The 16727-nt window shown below is 37.8% G+C and overlaps 1 protein-coding gene across 5 annotated transcripts in view; it reads right to left on the minus strand.

The window, feature by feature from the left end:
• The window catches only part of LOC113522418 (chondroitin sulfate proteoglycan 4), a 45202-nt gene that overhangs the window by 18794 nt on the left and 9681 nt on the right, over nucleotides 1-16727 (minus strand). For all 5 annotated transcript variants that reach the window (XM_052896463.1, XM_052896462.1, XM_052896460.1 and 2 more), the window contains 10 exons: nucleotides 15152-15307; nucleotides 14306-14533; nucleotides 13556-13846; nucleotides 9241-9438; nucleotides 6016-6122; nucleotides 4717-4852; nucleotides 2832-3007; nucleotides 2139-2298; nucleotides 854-2047; nucleotides 311-492 (listed from right to left, as the gene is read on the minus strand). In XM_052896463.1, coding sequence (XP_052752423.1) covers nucleotides 311-492; nucleotides 854-2047; nucleotides 2139-2298; nucleotides 2832-3007; nucleotides 4717-4852; nucleotides 6016-6122; nucleotides 9241-9438; nucleotides 13556-13846; nucleotides 14306-14533; nucleotides 15152-15307 — 2828 coding nt within the window. The remainder of the gene's footprint in view (nucleotides 1-310; nucleotides 493-853; nucleotides 2048-2138; nucleotides 2299-2831; nucleotides 3008-4716; nucleotides 4853-6015; nucleotides 6123-9240; nucleotides 9439-13555; nucleotides 13847-14305; nucleotides 14534-15151; nucleotides 15308-16727) is intronic.

Consider the following 16727-nt stretch of genomic DNA (forward strand, 5'->3'; position numbering starts at 1 on the left):
GCTTGTGAGCCTGAAATCATCGACAATTCTCATAGCTCGTCGTTGCAACGAGTCGAAAGGTTCAAGCTGGTATTTAAGGTGCTCCATACGGTCTCGTCTGGAAACTATTGTTTAATTCCTAATCCCTAGTGAATTCACCTCGTCGACCTTCGAGATGGTTCCCTCTGGAAACCACCTTGGTTAATTCTTTATGAACTTGTTCTATGTGTCATCTAATCTGTTTCCATCCTCACCTATCATTACTCACTGGTACCGCGCCAGCATTTGCCGATACCCCATTGTCACCCCACTAAAAAAAGCATGTACAAACCGGAATTGATCTGTGGGCGTCTTCGGCTCCCTGTGCCTGTAAGCGACTCGACCGGCCGCCACGTCCAATTGCGTGAATGAATACGCGCCCAGCCCCTCGCCCACTTCGATCGAACCGTGCTTCGGCTCTATCATGACTTCGTAACGAATGTCCTCCTCTAAGCAGTTCATGTTTGTGTCAACCTGGGAAATTTAAATAAATTAAATCAAAATAATTTATGTACATTATATTACTTTTTTTTTTGTAATTTCATCCCAAAAAACTGACTAAAAAATAATAAAAAAATAAAGTTTTTTTTTCTCAATCGCTTACTATTTTGTATATTTATTTAAAAAAAATCTCAATTAGCAAATTTTTTTGTTTATTTTTTTTTCTTGTATATGGTATGCAGTATCTTGGTAAATTTTAAACAGATTAATCATTTTATAGTCAACAAAATTTACTCTCACAGTAATTTTATCAGTGAAGAAATTGCTATATTTTGCTGGACAAAAATTGAAATTATTTCTCGCATAGAGTTCTAAAAAGATTTTTTGAACATACCTGCATATCTCTGGTGGTGATAACAACGGCTTTCCCATTTTCCACAATCGAACCATTTGTGGGGTACATTCTTATGAATGGAGGTGATGCTTGAATCTCTAAATTCCCATTCACATCGAATAACCCATCTGATACCCAAAACGCCATCTTCCCATACTCCTTCCCTTGATGTTTGAACAAAACTAGATTCTTGTTTATATCGTCCTGGGAAAACTGAGCAATATTTTCAGAAGGATTGTCAGCCCTGAAGATACCACCGTTGGGGGGATCATTGGTCTGTATCGTATAAATTATATCCGAAGGTTTAGTGTCCAAATCTGCGTCGGTGTAACTCAGGTCCCTGGCGGTGATCAACCTGGCGCCCCCGTGTACAATATGGAACACATTATCGTTGACTCTCACTGGGCTGTTATCATTTTTCAACATTATATCTATGTGGAAAACACCTACGTATTGAAAGTCCTCAGGCTCGGGACTCAAAGCCATGAAGTGGAAAGAATCATGCCTGCTCTCAGAATCGTCGTGAGCGTAGTAAACCTTATCCGAATTCAGTTCCTGCAGCGTGAAGAAAGTTGTATCGTTCGTTATATCTTTCTCGTTTTCCACCTCAATTTTACCGTGCTTCGGTAAATGGGTGATATTAAACACCAAATTTGTGACTACATCTGTTCGGAAATTGAGGTGGCTTGCAGGTATGACCATCCTGGAGCCTTCGGACACTTGCAACCTTTCTAGGGTAGTGTGGACCCTTCCGGATAAGTGGTCCGAGGTCATTGACGCCGGTGTGTGCGTTATCGTCATAACACCCGTGATATTCTCGCATTCTGTGGCGCTCACTACGAATGAGAACTCGTCTTGAATGTGAGAGTAGGCTCTTCTGTGAAGCCTGTACCACAACTGGTCGGTGTCTATGTGGTATTGGGTGAACGTACTATGACCTTGTAAGTGGCGTTTACCCGATGACAAGTGGAGTATACCATATTTCGGTGGTCCAAGTATAGTGTACTGGATGCGATCGCTGTGTAAAGCCAGCGGTCTCGTTTTAAAGCGCAAATGTTGTGAAGATATGAAGGCTTCTCTTGTGTTATTCAATATTAATTGTTCGTTGACCGACTGGTACAGTTCGAGTTTGATAAATGTTAGTCGAAAGTCGTATAATGTGTTTGTTCGTATCGTCCCCACAGATGCCTTGAACTGTAACAAAAAAATAAAGTTATGATTCTCCTCTTCCTTTTTGAAGTCGGTTGATTAGTAGATATTTTCACTGTAATAATTATAAATATACCTTGAAGTCATCGTGCGAGGGGCTGCCCAGTAAGTGCATATACCGGACTCTTCCGAAGTTCACCATCTCGCTGGTGAAAGAATCAACCGTCTGCCAAGTACCGTCGAGAACCCGCAGTCGTTCCACCACACCAAATTGTGGTGGCTTCACTATGTCGTACCTAATAGGTAGGTAATAACGCATCGTTAGTTTAACCATATATATCCACAGTTAGCGGCGTAATCAAGTCATAGTATACGAGAGTATGGGTAGTTTAACCAATCAAAACGATTCCAAAAGATCAGAAAACAAGAGCCCTTTAAGTAGAAATAAAAGTTATTTCAATAAATCAAGGATCCATGCAAGTTGGTTGACCATTCTCCAGTTGTGTTTATTTACGACATTACATTAGAAACCTCTAAAATTATCAGTGTTTCTCTACTATATTATGCATGTATTATACATATGAACCTTCTTCTTGAATCACTCTATCTAATAAAAAAAAACATATCCAAATCCTTAGCGTAGTTTAAAAGATCTAAGCACACATAGGGACAGATAAACGGGAATAGCTTTGTTTTATACTATGTAGTGATTCCTATTTATTTGAAATAGAGGAAAACATAGATGGCTGCTTTTTATTATGAAAAATCAAATTCCTGTTACGAGAACAAAGTCGCAAAAAAAAACTAGTATATAATGCAATTAACTCACTTCACTTGCACGTTCGTTTCATCAGCATTTGTAGTGAAGGTCAGGTTATCAGCGGTGATCAGCACATACGAGTTATGCACCAACTGTAGGCCAGTGTTGTTCACCAGGCGAACTTGGAGTGGCACTATGGAGATGCGGAGAATGCCTGGACCGCTGGTTTCTATGCCGTCTGACACCTAGTGCAATAAGTATTAAAAAAATAGAAAAATAATACAGTAGATGACCTCATCTAAAATATAATTAGTCATGTCCAGATAAGGGTAAATGGGATTATTAATTATGGGATCTAACAGCCCCATTGCTGGCAACATACCCATCCATCAGGCGACCTCCACGCGGCTCCACTTGAAACAATCGTTGTTAGTTATTGTAGAATTTACTACGATGAGCTAACTGAACTGTATTTTATTTTTTATTATTTTATTTTTTATAATTTTTTTATTTGTACATGTATCTTTTTTTACTGTGCATTTATATCTTTTGTTTTTTGTGCGCTGTAAGTAATTCAAATAAATTATCTATCTATCTATCTTTCATCTTCACCTATCGACTCACAATGGTGTTCAGCAAGCGTATAGCAATAATGCAGACGGGGTCATCATTCCATTCTCACCCATTAAAAAAAATGAGGGACTTACTATACAATTATTAATTATTAATAAATTATACAATAAACACCTGGATACCCCTGTCCCATCCATGTTTCAATAGTGAAAAAGTTGTACTTGAATGGCTGAGTCCGTTTGAAATTTGGGATATAGTGAAAATACAGGGTACAGAGGAACAACACTATAATCAAACCATACCAGGAATACCACGGAGTATTCTGTGATAATCATTTAGTCATAAATATAGGAAACAATCACACTTTCAATCAAATGGGTCGTCAACTTGTATGATATATAATGTAAAAAAAAATTCACCAATGTAGTATAAAACATTTTTCTTTATACAACTTAGAATGGCAAACAAGCTGACGGCCCACCTGATGGAAAGTGGTAACCGTCGCCTATAGACATGAGCAGTACCATGGACATGACACAGTGTACTGTTTCGCCCATGATACCCCCCATGCGTTGCCATTCCTGAGGGCTCAGGTGTTATTCCTCTGTACCCTGTAAATTCACGCCATATCCCACCCTTCAAACCGAAACATAGCCATGCAAACACAACTGCTTCACGGTTGAAACACGAATAGGACAGAGGTACCCAAGCAATCGACTTTTGTACAAAGTCTCCCTCTGGTAACTTATCGTAGTCAAAGGCAGAGAGAGAATATGCTTTATTGGTACCATACATTGGAAACTGTGTTTTTCACCTATGTTTATGAACACACATGATTATTACAGAGTATTTTGTGATATCCCTGGTACCTTCATCTGTTGCTATGGATTGATCCTCCGTGAGATGATAAGACTTAATATTTTAAGTCCAGACAAAAATAATAGTATCCCATTTATAATGAATTAATATAATGGCTTTATTGCTGAAATCAATCGAAAAAATAAATATTAGAAGTATTTATTTTTAAAGAACTCTTATTACCCCCCCCCCCTCCTAGGAATTAACTGTGAATTCAAGAAAGTAAATTGTAGACTACCTATTTTATTATATTATAATTTAGCCATTCCAACATAGACTATATATTGTCAGATGTAACAAAAGCCATAAAAATTTCTCTCTCTTCAGTCGTACACGCTTAACAGAGTGGTCGTGGCTTTTATGATTATAGTATATCGTCGATGAGGCTCTTCTTGATTGAGGTCCTCGCAATGTGTCTCCATCTACTTCTGCTCACATATCTACAGCTGCTGCTACTTCTGCTGCCAAGCGAGAGCACTAAACGTAACGACAAAACGAACGTAAAAAAGTAAAAGTAAAGTACCTGTAAAGTGAGCCTGAGGGATGTTTTATTTAACTGCTTATCACTGGTAGAGCCGTGCACGTACGATATGAGACCGGCGTCGATGTCTTGCTGTGTGAATGAGTCCACTGGCTGTCCGGACATTTCGATGTGACCACTATGAAAATAAAAAGGATAAATTTATACCTAAGAATGGTAGAACACTTAAATTACTTTTATAAAAAAAAAATACTAGTTTAATTTCCTTAAATGAATATTAATATATACAAGAACTGTTATAAAACATATTTTTTGTGATTCTAGTGAAATTTTGGAAAGTTATTCTGTTGAGAAGAATCTACAAGAAATTCAACAGTCATAATTTTCAAATTTCTGTTAACATTACGTGTATTTTTTTAAATTACTAAAATAGTATGTAAAATAATAATGTTATATTAAACGCAATACAATAATTGTTTGCAAATCAATATCAGCATTTATCAGTTGTAAATCTGTATACAAAGTATCCTATGCAATAAGTTAAGACATATCCTACCCATGTACAAAATTTTCAATTGACTTCAAAAAGGAGGACCTCAATTCAGTTGTATTTTTTATGTTTGTTACCTCATAACTCTGTCAGTTCTAGCGTGAAATTATTGGGTACAGAGGAATAACACCTGAGTCCTCAGGAATGGCAACGCATGGGGGGTATCAGGGGCGAAACAGTATACTCTGCTATGTCCATGGTACTGCACATGTCTATAGGCGACGGGTACTACTTTCCATCAGGTGGACGGTCAGCTTGTTTGCCATTCTAAGTTGCATAAAAAAAAAACTAATTCAGATTTTATTTTTATAATAATAATAATTTATTTGCTCGAAATTTTGTACAATTGGTCTTAAATGATAACTGAGCTACACATTTCGCCTTATTATTATTTATCTAAAGATATGAAAATTTTGTCTCAGCACATGTTAGTTCGTTTTTAGTGAATTACATTTTATCTGATACGATGATACATTTTTATCTGAACGGATATAGATACAGATTGGCCCTGTAGAAGTTTTATCAAAATCGGTTCAATAGTTTAATTCATAGATTAAAATAACTAGTTTTGTCACAATTGAAGTAGGTTGTTATTTTGTGAGATAAAATCTTTAATTATATTCAAATCCATTCAGCCATTTAAAGGTAATTGAATGAATATAAACACCCAAACATTTTTATAAAATTTCCCTTTATAATATTTATTTATATTTCCCAAAATTTTCATCTATAATATTACTAGGGTCACAGTTAGGACTTGATATATATAATTTAAATTCCGCTCTAAATACCTGTTTGCTTCATTCTTGCCGTGTAGCACAGTATATAATAAATCTTCAGGTAGAGTATCTGGATCCTCGGCTTTCAGTATGTCCGAAGTGATCGCTTTACGTGTACCCTGTGATAAAGGACAATTGTTATTTCAATAGTAATTAATGTGCTTCGTATTAGGAACATACAATGTCTCTTTATAATTTCTAATTGCCTGGTACTCGGCATCTAAAGTTTCACGAATCAGTTGTTATTAATGGAATATAAAAAAAAATATTTTGTCAAATGATGGCAAAATATAGCGTTCTATAAATGGAAAGTATTAGAATATCTTTTAATACCTACGTTTAGATAAATAAATTATTGATTAATTAATCGATTGATTTGTAAGTCATTCTGTGAATAATCCCTCAGAGTGACATACAACGACGGCTGTACTAGTGTAATGTAGTCTCGCTATTTATATTATTTTTCTAAATGGAATGGAATTTTTGTTATTCTTTTTAAAGAAATGTGTACAAATTTTGGAAAATTCTTAAATTTTTACATCATAATAGGCATAAGTATTCTACAAAAACAAACAGCGACTATTATTAAACTACTTAAGGTGATTGGTCACTATACAAAATTAGGCAAAAAATACTAGATGATACTGGAACCGTGAGTTATAATTTTGTTGATTATTTTGTAATTAAATATACAGTAGAATCTCGATTATCCGAATCAAATAAAACCAGGTGTATTCCATATAATGGAAAATCCGGATAATCGTTTTCAAAAGCAAATCAAACAATAATTAAATTTTAATAATGTATTTTTTTTTTTTTATTATTATGTAAAGGGTCTTACATACATCATTTAGACAATATGATATAAAAAAAATTACAAGCTATAAAGATGATGGATTACATAATACCTATTCACCCAATTAATACATAATATCATGTCTAAACCGTATTATGTGTTAATCAGAGCTGTGAAAAATAAGTCCGGATAATCGAATATTCGGATAATCGATGTTGGGAAATCGAGATTGTACTGTAATTTAAGATAAAAATTCTTAATTGTTGAATGGTTTAAATTATTATATATAAATGTAAAATGATAGATAATACGCGATCTTTTCTTGAATAATCGAATATTTTTTGATAGTTTGTTATTTTTTTTTTTTACAAAGCTGTACAATAGAAAGAGAATAAAGACACAAATCATGACACATGATTACTATATCAGTAAAAAATAAATAAAACCATTCAATCAGATTTATAAAATTTACTTCCTATTATCTTTAATTACAAAATAATCAACAAAACCCACAAGTCATGATTTAAATGTCATCTAGTATTTTTTTTTATACCACAAAGGTGTCAAAGAAGCATACAGCCCATTCGATGGTAAACGGCTACAGCCTATAGACACCTGCAATACTAGAGATGTCACGTACACGTTGGCAACCCTGATGTGTCTAATTTAATTTAGTGACCAACTACCTTAATTATAATTAAGGTGATTGGTCACTAAATAAAATAAAATCAAATTTATAACTCAAAACTATTAAACAACAAACATGTTTAGTCTTGGTAGTTAATTCAGGCAAACTATTTAGTATACTCACGTAATTGTGTTAGACTGGTGTACTTTAAGTTCGGCACGTGGCAAATAAAACATGCAATTACTTTAAGCAAATTAAACAAAACATACGAAGCGCTGGGCACACTCTGAAAAAAATAATAAATGGTTAAAAAAAAATTTACGCCCTAAAAGGCAATTTTTCTGATTATTATTTCTAAATTCTAAGGCTCTTATTCATAAAAACATCAAACGTCTCATAAACTTATTTTTAGCTAATGAACTTTTTGTCCCTTTCTTTTATACTAGAATTTCAATTTGAAGAAAAGTGACAAAACTGTCAATCACTAGAAATACTGGTTTTCAGTAGATTTTGGTTTTTATGAATAAGGGGATAAATACACATGCGTTTATATGAACATTCATATTTTAGTCATGCATTATTGAACTAAAGAATTATCTATTTAAATACATAGATTAATGTACTGTATATTAAACCGTTTAGAAGTAAACATCAGTGAGCAAACATTTTTGAATAAAAAAAAATTTTAAAAACTTAAACAACATCTAGAAACTATAAGCTAAACTTTGAAAAAGGAACACTGCGCTACAAAATTTATAATGCATAAATGCCATAAGAATTAGGTAGGAACGACACTCAAATACTGTCCATTGTTAATGGGACTACCAGTATACATTATATAAAATTTGGAAAGTTATTTAGATACAATAGTAATATTATTGGTCAATTTACACTGACACCACATTATTTCTAAATTTTTTTTTGATGGGTGAAAATGATATGGTAACCCCGCCTGCGCTAACGGAATACGCTGGCGGAGCACCAGTGAAGGGTGATCGATGAGAATGAAAACAGGCCAGTTAGACCATCATGATGAATTCATCAGGAATTAACCATGATAGTTTCCAGGGAGAACCGCGAGGAGGTCGACCTGGTTGGGTATAATGCTAGCAATAGGATTCTCAGTCTCATTATTTCTACACTGTACCGACGGAACGAACCGCTAGTATTACACAGCACAGTATAGGCCATCCCTTTCTCTCCAGTCGGTGTCGTAAAACGCGACTAAGGGAATGATCGAGGGATAGGCAGCAGGGAACCTCTTAAAACATCACCAAAACCTAACTGTATCTGCGAAACGTGGCAACTACTGTCAAATCCCTTCCCTTATGAAAGAGGCCTATGTTCAGCTGTGAACAGCTAAGTACAACTTATACTATGAATAGAATACAATAGAATACAATAAATATTTATTGTGAGCTGTACATTACAAACTTTACGTAAGATGTTATTAACGTCTTAAAGGACAGCCTACTCATACATCGGGCATACAATACGAATAATTACATAACAATGTAATTAATCGTATTGTATTGTATGAATACTATGCAACTGATGGAAGTACTTAAATACTTTTTTTAATACCTACACATTGTACATAGAGAACATCCAGAACAATACAAACAGACATTCACATGATTATAAATGTTTGTATTGTGCGGGAATCGAAACCGCGACCGTCGGATGGGCACATTTGTATAAAACTGCTACACCACTATGATAGTATTATCAATATTAAATTAAGTGTCGCTTCTACCTAAATATAATATTTATACTCATGTAAGTACTAAACGCGAAATGTAACTAGAGACACCTGTGTGAGCCTAAGCACTTTTCCGGGCAGTAAATTCAGTACAGGCGGGTCATTGACCGGCGTGACGTTGACGTGGAGCACGAACGTGTTCCGGCCCTGCAGGTAGCTGGGCAACGTGAACTTGGTCTCTGGAATCAGTTCCATGTCCAGGACTATTGCGTCTTGGTGGTTCTCTGAGCCGTCGTGCACGTACCGCACCTGGTGTTAAAAAATTTAGTCTCATTAAAAAGAGCTATTTGGCCTAAACGTTACATATATATATATCAAAATGAGATTATGTTAATATTTTAAGAAATATCAACATAATCAAACTGCGATTATAAACCCAATAACAAAGGCAATCTATGTGAGAGGCTAATATCCATATCAACTATAACAGTTGATATTTTTTTTTTTTACAACACAGGGGGCAAACGAGCATGCGGCTCACCTGATGGTAAGTGACTACCGCCGCCCATGATCACCCACAACACCAGCGGCATTGCAGGTGTGCTGCCGGCCTTTTAAAAAGGAATATACTCTTTTCTTGAAGGTTATGTTGTCGTATCGGTTCGGAAATACTGCTGCTGGAAGTTGATTCCAAAGAATGGTTGTGCGTGGAAGAAAGTGCCTTGAAAAACGCACGGTGGAAGACCGCCACTCGTCCAGATGATTGGGATGAAACTTTAGTTTGTGGCGGGTTGTACGGTGGTGAAAATCAGCAGCAGGTATCAATCCGAACAATTCCTCAGAACACTCCCCATGATAAATTCGGTAGAAGATGCACAGAGACGCAACATCTCTGCGCAGTTTCAATGGGTCAAGTCGGACAGTAAGGCGTTGACTATCGATAATTCGAGCCGCCCGACTTTGAATGCGGTCTAACGGAAGGAGTTGGTACTGTGGCGCTCCTGCCCACAGGTGAGAACGGTATTCCATATGCGGCCTGACTTGGGCTTTATATAATTTCAGGCGGTGTTCTGGCATGAAATATCGTCTCACCCTATTGAGCACTCCTAACTTTTTGGAAGCTATCTTAGCCTTCTCCTCCAGATGACCGCAAAACTGGACGTCGCAAGATATATCAACGCCCAGAATTCCTAGACTTGACTTTTTATCAAGGGAAGTGCCCTGAAAGTGAGGAGATACGACAAACGGCGTCTTTTTGCGGTAAACGCGCAGACTTGTGTCTTTTTGGGGTTAAATTGGACAAGATTTTGTTCACCCCAGATCGAAACTTGATGGAGTGAAGTTTCGATTTCAGACACAAGTCTATTCCGGCACTCATCGGTATGTGCCCGCGAGATCTTTGCATGACCGGTATATAATGTATCTCCTGTACTGTCGTCCGCATAGCAATGAATATTACTTATCTGTAACATATCATTGATATGCAGAAGAAACAGAGTCGGAGATAGTACACAGCCTTGCGGGACACCAGCATTCAAAGGTTTTAAATCAGAGCATGCACCGTCGACTACGACCTTAATGCTACGTTCCTTGAGAAAACTGGCGACCCAAATGCACAGTCTCGCAGGCAACCCAAATGAAGGTAGCTTTGAAAGCAGCGCTCTATGCCACACCCGATCAAAGGCCTTCGCAATATCCAGACTAACTGTTAAGGCCTCTCCCTTACTCTCGATTGCCACTGCCCATCGGTGTGTTAAGTAAGCTAAAAGATCACCGGCCGAACGTCCCTGTCGAAAGCCGTACTGGCGATCACAGATCAGCTGGTGCTCTTCTAGGTACCGGAGCAGTTGACGGTTAATGATGGATTCCATAACCTTCGAGAATAAGGAAGTGATAGCTATGGGCCTATAGTTAGCTGGATCTGAGCGATCTCCCTTTTTAGGGATCGGATGCACCAGAGCAGTCTTCCAAAACTTTGGGACTATGCCCGATGAGTAGCTAAGCCGAAAAAGACGCGTAAGAACCGGAGCCAACTCTGGTGCGCACGTCCTAAGCACAATTGGAGGAATACCATCAGGCCCACTCGACTTATGGATTTCGAGGGAGAAAAGTGCTCTACGCACTGAGCTATGCGTGAATTTAATGTCAGGCATAGAGCTCCTACAACACGTGATGGTCGGTGGTGGTTTCTCCCCGTCATCCAATGTCGAGTTTGACGCAAAGATGGATCCAAGAAGATCGGCCTTTTCTTTAGCGTTCTGGGCCAACGAGTCATCCTCCCTGCGCAAAGGTGGAAAAGATGACTTACAGAAATTCCCTTGTGCAGCTTTGGCAAGAGACCAGAAAGCTCGAGTCCCAGAGGGCAAACTAGCCAATCTCTTGCCAATTCTACTAATATGCTCTGACTTCGCTGTGGCTATAACTCTTTTGAAAGACCTAGAAGCAGAGTTATACTTCTTTTTAAGAGCACTGGTGTTAGGATCTCGCGACGCCACACCTTTAGCCCAGGTTAGGAAGCACTCCTGTTTCAGACGAGATGCTGTTCTACAGGAGGCTCCATACCAGGGCTGGGATTTCCCGCCGACGGGCACCACAGAGTTAGGAATAAATAATTCCATTCCCTGAAGCACCACATCAGCAATGGAATCGGCAATGGCGTCGGGATCATCCAGTGTGAAGCAAACCTGCCTCCATGGGTAAGATGCGAAAAAAATCCGCATCTCATCCCAATCTGCCGACCTGTAGTGCCAAATGCGACGTCTACCCGTAGAACGAGGTGGAGTCGGACTCGTAAGAGGCACTTCGCTCCGCACCAAACAGTGATCCGACGATCCAAGCGGGGCTTCGACGGAGATCACATAGTTGTCTGGGTGGGTGGTCAGCAGAAGGTCCAGCAGTGAAGGTGAATGGTCCAACACATCAGGGATTCGCGTAGGCGAGGAAACAAGCTGTGTCAGACCATAAGCCAAAGCAAAGTCATGAACAGATCTTCCCGCATAGTCGGTTGTACGCGAACCAAGCCATTCGGCATGGTGGGCATTAAAGTCGCCAACAATCACGACTTCAGCGGAAGGAATCTGCTCAAGCAGGGAATCTGTAGCCATTTGGACGTGCTCAATTAGTTGGTCGGTTTCAGTGTTACCGCTGTGGGACCTGTATAAGCACGCATAGATGCGGGGATGGTCATTGCAATCTACGCGCAGCCATAGAATGGACAGGTCCGTACCTTCAAGAGTCCCAAGGCGTCGACAGCAGATATCCTCTCTGACATACGCACATACACCGGCACGCGAAACAAAACAATGTTCAAGCTTATACCCCGGGTAGGTCAGGTATGATGTTTCGTTAGGAGGGGATATCTGTGTCTCCGTGAGGAAGAGCAATGCCGGCCGCGCCGTTTCTAGGTGGTGGTGGACAGCGTTCAGGTTTGAATGAATTCCCCTAATATTACAGAGGCTCACATTGAGCAAAGGGGATGCCGCAGAAGTCTTGCTCTGTTTGCCCTTGGTCCCATAGAGCGGAATTTTGCCCCCCCCAGAATACGCAGGGCAGCCCGAGCGTGGTTGCTCGAGGGAGGATTCTCCAGCAACATGGCTGCTGATACCTCCCTGGGGTACGTTATTTTTTTTAAATTCCACTGCCATGGTATTGAAAGATGGGGGGACGGAGTTGGGGGAGGAATTTAGGATAAGGAAGGGGATGGGTATAGGATGGGCCTCCGGACTCCCTCACTCACCATACGGAATGTGGTCGCACTAAAAGTGCAGCCACTTAGCGTCGGTATTCTGTGAGGGTGTGGTACTTCCCCGGTCGAGCCGGCCCATTCATGCTGCAATACCATATGGTATTACAGCGTGGCTCTACCACCTAAATAATAATATGACGATACCTAACGTCCCTATTGTACTAATATTGCAAAATTATAATACATTTATGAATAAAGATTCTTATAATCACGTTATATCCTTGTATATGCCCATAGAGGGCTTATAAAGTATTATTTTTAATAATTTCATTATTTTTATGAATACAAAGTGTTTAAGTATCCCGAGGTGTAATAACGTTAATATAATCCTCTAATAATGTTTTCAATTTCCATTAAATGATTTTAATAATTTCTGATTGATCCACTAAATATATTTCATCATTACTGCTTCAGAATTTTTAAATCTTTTTCATCATAACCAGGGCCATAGCTAGACCCAAGTTTAAGGTAGGGCAAAAGAACTTTTTGGTAGGGCAGAAGCCATAATTAAGTGACTTTTAAAAAACGAATCTGACTCTTAAACAAAGTGAGTTTTTAATTAAATTTTTGGAGTTTTATTATAGTAGAACTGAAATGTATGGCAACAATTCTCTTTTTAAAATTAAAACAAGTTTTTAAATAGAATCAGAGTATTCATAGACATAGGGGATGAACGAGTACCTTATCTCTTGACAAGTCCATGAGCGTAAAGAACTGCTTCATCTTCCCATCACTTTCGATGTAGTTCGTGTACTGCGGAGAATTCCTCTGTAGCGACAGATCGACGACGATCCTTCCATGCTGCGGCGACTGCGCCACGTGGAGTAACACTCCGGACGGACGTACACCGTACTTGTGGTGATCTAACACCACGTCTATATTCTGCGTGGTGATGACAGCCACGCCTCCTTCCTGGACCGTCAGCGGGTATAGAGCGACCAGTTCCAGTTTGCTGCTCGACTTTGAATATACCTGTTGGTAACATATATAATTAGAAACTGCTAATGCGAGAGGAAAATTTGGTAGAGAGATGCAACACTTTAGTTTTCAGGAAATGCAATACAACACAAGACATGAGTGTCACAGGGTATTATTATCTATTTAATTTATTCTTTATTGTACTGACAATAAGACAAAAACATAAAGCCAATTATTTTATTCTGTGATATATGAGGCAAACAAAAGACGTCTGCTTAAGTACATTTGCAGCTCATATTTTCTACAGTCAAATAACTAAGCTTGTATGACAGAATTCCGGTTGGAAGCGATGTGGCAGTGAAATTACACTTATTTTATGTATTAAGGTTTCTTCAAGGTCAGCAATGTGCATGTGATACCACTAGTTTTGCAGGCATCCATAGGCCATAATTATCGTTTACCATCAGATTATATGCTTGTTTGCCACCGTCTCAGTATAAAAAAAAAACTTACTTTATATTTCTCAGCGTAGTCAGGGTTGATGCACAAATCCGAATCACATTTGCAGGTGAAGTGATCAACTCCGTGCTGCTCGCAGACAGCTTGCGACACGCACGGCGGGTTGGAGGGACTGGAGTGGCAAGGGTACCACCACACACATTTGGGGCTCACGCCGTACGTCACCACAGCAGTGGGCAGGCCGAAGATTTTGTCGTCCACCTCTATAGGTTTTATGCAGCCCTGGTAGGAAATAATTTAAAACTTAAAAAATGCATACTTTAATTTTAAAATACACTTGTAACCATTTATAGTGATATAAAGTATTACAATGAAACATTATTTAAATAAAAAACAAAGGACTTAGAGGTTTTAATTTTAGCTATTATGGGGAACGTAACACTCGACTATTTCGCCTAGAACATTTCAATCCAACATAATCGAAAGCGAGGCTTCCGCCATCACATAGATTAACTACATTTGATAACTGTGATGTTCGATATCGTTAAAAGTAACAAACAAACTCACTCACACATTTATAGTTTTAATAAGAATAATAATACAACCCATTTAAAATTAAAGACAATAATTAGTTACTTTTCATACAAGTAGTTTGACCAAGGTTATATCTAGTCTTCATTTAGTTCATTAACCGAATCATGTGGTACAATAGTTAATCTTGTGGAGTATAAAATATATCAGGTTTGGGTATTCTAAATTATCTGGATGTTCATTGACCACGCTCCGGTACCCTCTGGTCCAGATACTTAAAGTTACTCTTTACAACCGTTTCAACATTTCATAAAACATATTTAGTCGAAAGTTTAAAAATGTCAAATTCAAAAACATTCGTGTACATACCATGATACTAGAATCGGCAGCTTTAACGCCCTTAGTGAACGCCCTCTGCCTCTTCTCACTTTCAATCCCACCGAGGTAGAAGGAATCGGAGAGATCGAGGTGTCTCGTACCACCGCTCTCGATGCGTGTACTCATGGCCACATTGTCCACGGACAACTAGAACAAAAATATTTTAATTAATAATTATTCAATAATCATACAATGCAACAGGAAAATGAAAGCAGTGTGGTCCCGGCATGGAATGAGCCACCGCTGCCTTTCTCGTGGGTGTCGTAAGAGGCGGCTAAGGGAACTTAATAGTTGAGAAAAGAGTAGTAACGTATTTCTTAAAACATCACTAAAGCTCAAATGCGGTTGTCAACCCGTCTACCAAGCGTGGCAACTACTGCAAAACCCCCCAATAAACAGTGGCCTATGTTCAGCAGTGGACAGTTGACGGCTGATATGATAATAATTAATTTATATATAACTTACAAGTGCAATAAAGAATATATATATATATATATATATATAAAAAAAGAATAGAAAAATAGTATCCATTAAAGTAGCAAGTAAAATTTAGACTCTGACTCGCTTACTCATAATTAATCTTACACGCCTAATAAATCTATTCAATCTATTTCAACTCAAAGTGACAAATTACTAGTTAAAATAGATTTGTATGAGGTTATAGTTTTTTTTTTTTTTTTATGAATAATGATATAAGATTTTTACTAATATAATAGATCGTAGATACAAGTGGCTTAGAGCGATTGTTTATGACAATTTTGAGAGTGGACACAATTTTAACTCATCATTTTAGATCATAGTCCAGTAGTGGACTTTGAATAGCCAAAATGCTGTTAATGATTATTATTAAATAAGAAAATATTTATTAAACAAAATCGTCATATTTAATCTGTTACTTTGCTTCTAATAGCTTTCTTGGACAGCATTAAAATACACGAGTACTTTATACCCAATTTTGAACTGTATCTACTTGGTACAATAGACATGTATGTGCGTACACTACATTGCCATCTACCCATACATCTGTTAAATTACTCATATATTCCCCAGTCGCCATTCAGTAAATAAAATCTGTCGTTGTAATTGACACAGATTATAAATATTTATTACATTTAATTATCTGAAAGTTCATTGCCTTCTTTCAATTTAAAATTACCATTTTAAATATTTCGCAATTTAATAAAAGACTAGTAGAATGGTTACAAACAATTAATTTCATATAAATTATTACATTTAACGCGCCAGCAAGCAGTATAATAATATAAAAAATATTAAATTTACTTATGAAATTAAATAAAAAATAATATGCCCTTAGGCATATTACGCAGCGCCATCAAATTTTAAACTAAGCAGAGCTAGTAGTAAGGGCCGTCGACCTCCTCGTGTTTCCCCTTGGAAACCATCGTGATTGATTTATTGTTAGATTCGTTACGGTGGGCTAACTGACCTGCTTCATCCTCACCTATCAGTCCTCACTTGTGCCCCGCCAATATATACCGATAGCGCAGGCGGGGTTACCATTCCATTGTCATCTGTTAAAAAAAAGTAATATGGGACCTAAACAATT

The sequence above is a fragment of the Galleria mellonella genome, unplaced genomic scaffold (genome assembly GCF_026898425.1).
Source record: "Galleria mellonella isolate WM207_F2 unplaced genomic scaffold, CSIRO_AGI_GalMel_v1 utg33, whole genome shotgun sequence".
Lineage (NCBI taxonomy): Eukaryota > Metazoa > Arthropoda > Insecta > Lepidoptera > Pyralidae > Galleria > Galleria mellonella.